Raw genomic sequence first — 6,514 nt, 5'->3', positions numbered from 1 at the left:
TTAATAAAGTTAGAGGAGTCAAATATCACCTCGTAATGGGAAGGCTACTTTTTGATAAGATTTTGGATTATTGATTAGAAGGTGCTCCTAAAATTTTGAACGTGCTCCTAAATTTTTTAAATTAGGAGCACAAGTGCTCCTAAAAAGAAAAGTAAGCGTCGAGCCCTGAAATACATAAAACAAGATTTTGGGTAGAATGTCCAAGCGCCTCTTTTCCATACAATGAAAGTAGATGGTGATTTAGGGCTTCACAAATGAGGGAGAAAAAAGCCTGTAAAGTTGTCAATAAGATGTGTTTGCTATTTTACAAATCTTCTGAAACCATCCAAACGGAATTCGCTTTCATTTTTGTGTTCAAAAATGGTCCAACATTTTTCAGCATCATTACTCCAGTCTTCAGTGTCACATGATCATTCAGAAATCATTCTAATATGCTGATTTAGTGCTCAATAAATATTTCTTCTTATCAATGTGAAAAACATTTTTTTTTTTTCAGGATCCTTTGATGAATAGAAAGTTCAAAAGAACCATATTTATTTGAAATGAAAATATTTTGTAATGTTGCAAAAGTCTAACAAATGTCTTTGTTAGAAAACATTTTGTAACGTTGTTACAAAAGTGTAACAAATGTCTTTACTGTCAATTTTATTCAGATAACTGACTAAAATAATTTTCTTTAATAAAAAATATTTCTGAACTTTTAAACTGTAGTGTAAATTCAGTATGTTTAAGATAGCGAATGACTTTAGAAGATGTGTAATATAGCACACGTCATATAAAAGATTTGAAATACTTCTTTATCCTTTTTTAATCTTGGCAATATAAATCACCATCCACTCTCACTCTATAGAAAAGAGCAGCATGAACATTTGCTTAGGCCCAATCCCAATTCTATTTTATACCCCTTCCCCTTCGTGTGCGCATTAGAGCCTTTAATTACGGTTCTAGATTAACGCGCTGCTTACTGACACACACACACACACACGAGCAAAGAAACTTGTCAATGCTGCCCCACGACTTTTATTAAAGTTAGTTTAAATACTGAATCGCTACATTATATTTTCCAGCAATGTGAGGATAAAATAGCTGTTTTTGGAAGTAAACTCTAAAAAGAGAAATGCACAGACGCGCATACACGCAACTTTCATCTCTCTCTCTGTCTCTCTCTCTCGCTCTCGAATTGGCAATATTTGAGGAACGGGTTTAGCGATTTCTAATTATTGGGGGTACTAGCCTCCTCAATATCTATGGTGGTTATCGCCCGCCGGTTTACGCTGAGATAATTCATACCCCTTCGTTTGAAGTGTGGTCCCGAAAAATCTTCGTTTGAAGGGCTATCTGGCCCTTCCCCTACCCCTACCCCTACCCCTCCAACCAAAAGAGAATAGACACACCCCTACCCCTTCACGTGAACGCGCGAAACGGAGGGGTAGGGGAAAGGGGAAGGGCTAAGGGGTAGAATTGGGATTGGGCCTTAATATCTCATTTTGTGAACAATTAAAATAATACAGCTCTGGAATGAGTAAATAACTTCGTCTTTGGGTGAATTGTTCTTCCAAGGGTTAATAAGTTAACATTTTATAAGTCTGTACATCATACAACCTGTCAGACCTGCATTCCTCCGTTTGCTTCTCAACATGGGAGCTGTTCTGAATGCATTAAAGCGTCTGTAGGCAGTGAAAGTCTCAGACGTGTGGGCAGCCATTCGATTAACCTCACAGAGGATCCCCTGCCTTCTTACACCACAGGTAGCATGTTCGGTACGTAAATCATTGGGTCCATGGGCAAGAGCTTTGTAACTCCCTAATTAACTGTTCATTTAAATCAGCAGTATCTGGCGGCGCTGCTTTCACTTTATTGATGGTTTTAATTAACAAAGAAAGAAAGGGCCATCTTCTCAGTAAAATTTGTTTGGTGAGATGTCGCTGAAGTCAAAGGCTAAAGGACAATGAGAGATGACAGGCCATTTAGCTATCAAGACGGTGTAAACGCATCAAGGACTTTACAGTCCGTGTCCTTTTATGACAGAAATCACCTTTGTCAAGAGAAACTCATTTAAGGGACTTCTGTTAAGAGCACTCAAAAATCAGATAGAGATGTTGCTCACCATGTCGATAGGATTTGTCAGGATTAAAGTGATAGTTCAGCTAAAAATTAAACATTTGTCATTTATTCACCCAAATTTAGTTTCAAACTTGTATGACATTTCTGTCTGTTGAATACAAGTAGAAAATCTGTGCTGATTTTTCGATTCCATGCAATTTCAGTGAGTGAGAACCAAAGCTTTCAAGCTTCAAAATGTATACAAAAGTGTGTGTGTGTGTGTCTTTCACAGAAGAAACAAAGACATAGTTTACAACAACATGAGGGTCAATAAATAATGACAGAATTTATATTTTCAGCTGAACTCTCCTTTAAGAAAACTTGCATGAATCTAGGGCTAGCTTGAATGATTTCAGTGAGGTTTAGGGAAATGTTTTTGGCCTTCTATCCGCCCTGGCCAGGACATCCACATGGAAACATGTGGTAGTTAGTGATTGATTTGAAGAGCAAACTGTGCAGCTGGAGCCAAGTACAAGTGGGAGCCCGTAGGGGTGTCCTTGGATGCTCACACACACTGACCACCAGTGCCCAGATCCTCCTCTGAGAAACATTCTTACAACTACTTACTGAACTGATGTGGTTAGTGTATTTCTATATGATGGATTGTAAAGGAATGTTCAGAGTTCAAGCTCTATTAACAGTTACAGCTAGTGTTGTCACGGTACCAAAATTTCAGTATTCGGTACCAATACCAGTGAAAATCCACGGTTCTCTGTACCAATTTCGGTACCAAAGCAAAACACAAAAACATGCTAATTAAAAAATTTGACTATACTTTCATTTAATCCAAACTGTGGACATATTTAATTTTAAAGGGCTTTTGAAAACCTTCTACAGTTATTCAGCCAAGAATAACAACTAAGTTAGCTAAAAAAAAAGAGAAGCCCAGAACTGCTTTTCTGACTGATATGACACAGACAATTTTTACCATTTGTACATTCTCTAACACGCATATTTTAGATTCACAATTCATTTAAAAGCCTCTGGTGTGTAAAAATAGTAAATATCATCATGTCCTCCTGTTTTTTTTACCCTAATAAAAGTTATAAGAACATTAAATAGTTAATAAAGAAAATTCATTCTAATGCTTCCTTCAGAAATACAGTGATATAAAAACACCAGCACCGGGTTTCGACTTTGACACGTGCAGTGCTCATGTTTGTTCAACAAAGTCAAAGCCTTTTGGAAAATCTATTTGTGGCGTTCAGTTTTGATATTGTGGCACAGGCCGCCACAAATAAATCAATATGGGAAACACTGAGAATATCTAAATATTAAAAATTAAAATTTAACTTACCTGTTTGAACTCTTTTTCTTTCATTTGATCTGGGTGTCTGTCTTTAAAGTATTTTGTTAGTTTGGTGTGTTTCTTCGTTTTGATGTCGCCACGTCGCAGTGCTTTTATGAAGAGAGCGCATCTGCGCACCTTTCGGATAGCGCATCAAGAACCGGGTTGACCGGGTACTCGGTACCACCGGTACTTAAAAAAACCTGGTTCCGTAACCTTTTCATTTTTTTAGTACCGACTTGGTACCGAAGTACCGGGTCTTTTGACAACACTAGTTACAGCATAAGTTGATTACCACAAGAAATAGTTTTGACTTTTAAGCAAAAAATACTGGTTACAGTAAGACATTTACTTGTAAATGGTGCTTTACAGATAATGGATTGCACTGTATCATGTTTGTCTGCAAGTCATGCCTATAAATTTGTGGCATGTAAGCACATATAATTCTTTACTCATGTGCTTTCATTATAAGTGCATTAATGCATTTTTTTAACAAAAGGAAAGATTTAAGTACTGTTCTGCTTTTAATATCTTTAAGTTTTTTCATTTATTTTAATAATAATATTTATAATATTAATATTATATAATTATTTATAATAACATTTTATTTTATTTAAACCGCTTGTGGTTTCAACAAACCCATCACTTTATCAAAATTTCACCATCCAGTTAGGCTCATCAACCATAACTCCTTCAAAAACAGCTAGAAACCTTGGAGTTGTGATTGATGATAAGCTGAATTTCTCAGACCAAATTGCTAAATATTGTCCTTATTTGTAAGTCGCTTTGGATAAAAGCGTCTGCTAAATGACTAAATGTAAATGTCAATTTATTTTATGTAATATAAAATATGCAACATCTATGGAACCCTGCACATGCTGTTTTCTTTCTATCTGCATAAAATATTTATTAGTAAATGGAAGTCAAGATGACTAAATGTAAGTGAGCCTCAAAATAGTAAAGTGTGCTCAGGTATTTTTACGTTTTGTTTTCCTGTTTCTCTCTACGCTTTGAAAGAGAAAGTGGCGTAATTCCCGCAGCAGTTTTGGAAGGCTGTGCCAGCTCAAGCTTTCTACTCAATCATGGCTGTAATCCAGACACATCAGACACATTCATTTATACATGTTTTTTCTAGATTACCCTCTGAAGTCACTTAAGTAAGGTTCTGCTCTATGTGCCAGGCTGTTTGTGCACCAGCAGCTTGAAGAAGAAAAATGAAAACCGTAGCGCACCTTGAGGGAACGGTTCATCCTGCATCCTGTCAAAGTGAGGTTGGAATAGGAGGGTAATGGCCTTGGGCTGCCAAGATCCCTTCTTAAGCCAATGCATAGTTTGACAACAGAATTCACACAACTACAAGCTCCTCTTCCCCTCTTTCAGAACAGCTAGGCAGTTTCAGATAATTGAAAATTAGTTGGTTGTGCTCAAGGTCAGAAGTGTGCAGCAGGGCTGTGTGATATATATAGAATATTTATGATATATTCGATTTTGCTGGGGATATAATATTAAACAGAATTGTGAATTTCACAGTAATTTAATGTGCATTTTTATTTGCCCATTTCGTTTTCGAAAGGCCATGCCAGTAGGCTTGTGCCATGCCTTCTCCTTCTCGATTCATGATGGTGGTAAAATATATTAATAGAGTCCATGTGGTGTGATTCCTGCATAAAGCGAGACTTAAACAACCACCATTGTGCCCTTGAGCAATTCATATATGACCCTGATGTTCTGTTATGATTTGACATGTCTTTCTTTATGTTTGGAGTCCCTAAGACCTCAGTTCTGTAATAATAATAATAATAAGTCATTTCTAAATGAATCAGTTTTGGGATCTAAAAAAATGATGATACATTTGATTACATTGAATTATTCCCATTTGAACGAATCTAATCACTCTAAAATGTGATATTGCACTAAAATTTTCTTATAAAAAATATGTAGATTATATGCCTGTATGTGTGTGTATATATATATACAGTATATTTATGGCTGTAGACATTTTTAAAATACCAATAAAAAGTTGTTGTTTATTTATGCCATATATTTATATATTTTATAAATATTATAATATTGCAAAAATAAACTTATATTGAATAAAAAATACATAAATTTTAAATAATACAAAAACAATAATTAAAAGCTTCACCCAAGCAGTGTGGAAACCATGTTTTTAATGTTTTTGCAGAAAAAAACCTAATACAGTAAGAAGGTTATGAGTTCACACTATGGATAAACAGTGGAACATCTAACCGAGGGATTTAAAGATGAGCGTTCAAATCACTCACCACCAGCTTACTGCCTAGAAGATCCTTCAGCCTTTTACTACGGTTCAGCTAGTATTTATCATTTCTTTACGGCTTTAAAATTAGTTTGATGGACAGCAATCCTTAAATATGTTTAAACTGTTTGATTTCTAGCGATTTTCTTACATTTTGAGTACATGGAGATTTTAAGCTGTTAGTCTTTCCATTTCTACTCATGCCCACTGTCAGGTGTTGTGGTGTATTGTCTGAAATGATCATTAATTCTCTTTCCTTTAATTTCTTGCAGGTTGTTGAAATTGCCATAAAAGTAAGTCCTGTATTGGGCTCCCATATGTTTCAGCCTCTTCTGCCAGCTGTGTTACGGGGGATAGTCGAAGGCGAAGTGAGTTTGAACACTGTACAGTCTATTATAGTAGTCCTACTGCACTAACCTAATTTCACTGAAAAATACTGTTTCCAGTTTTTAGTGTTTACATATACTTGTGTGTTTGACTGCAGAGGTATCCTGTGGTTATGTCGACATACTTGGGCGTGACGGGTCGGATTCTCTTGCAGAATTCAGGCTTTTTCACATCACTTCTCACTCAAATGGCTGTGGAATACAACCAGGAGGTGAGGGTGACTGCCAGGCCACCAGATAGAGCAGTGTGTTGTAAAATGACTGGTTCTGATGCAGAACACCTGTTCACTTTGCTACACTGCTTTTTTTTTTTTCAAAGTTGCAAATAAAACAAAACAAAAAATTATTGGAGTATATTTTACAAGAAAATACAGTTTGGTCCATCTACTTCTACTTTCTACTAAGTTTCACTTTTAGTTTGATGTTATTCGCGGTTTCTTTGTAATTATTTTTAGAATT

The 6,514-nt window shown here is 35.9% G+C and overlaps 1 protein-coding gene across 1 annotated transcript in view; it reads left to right on the top strand.

The window, feature by feature from the left end:
- Nucleotides 1-6,514, top strand: part of ipo11 (importin 11) — a 174,434-nt gene that overhangs the window by 131,761 nt on the left and 36,159 nt on the right. Inside the window, exons 26-27 of the mRNA XM_016516984.1 lie at nt 5,942-6,037; nt 6,154-6,267. Coding sequence (XP_016372470.1) covers nt 5,942-6,037; nt 6,154-6,267 — 210 coding nt within the window. The remainder of the gene's footprint in view (nt 1-5,941; nt 6,038-6,153; nt 6,268-6,514) is intronic.

This window comes from Sinocyclocheilus rhinocerous, unplaced genomic scaffold, assembly GCF_001515625.1.
Source record: "Sinocyclocheilus rhinocerous isolate Xijiao unplaced genomic scaffold, SAMN03320098_v1.1 scaffold988, whole genome shotgun sequence".
Lineage (NCBI taxonomy): Eukaryota > Metazoa > Chordata > Actinopteri > Cypriniformes > Cyprinidae > Sinocyclocheilus > Sinocyclocheilus rhinocerous.
Note: the sequence above shows the minus strand (reverse complement) of the source record. Positions and strands in the feature narration are given on the sequence as shown.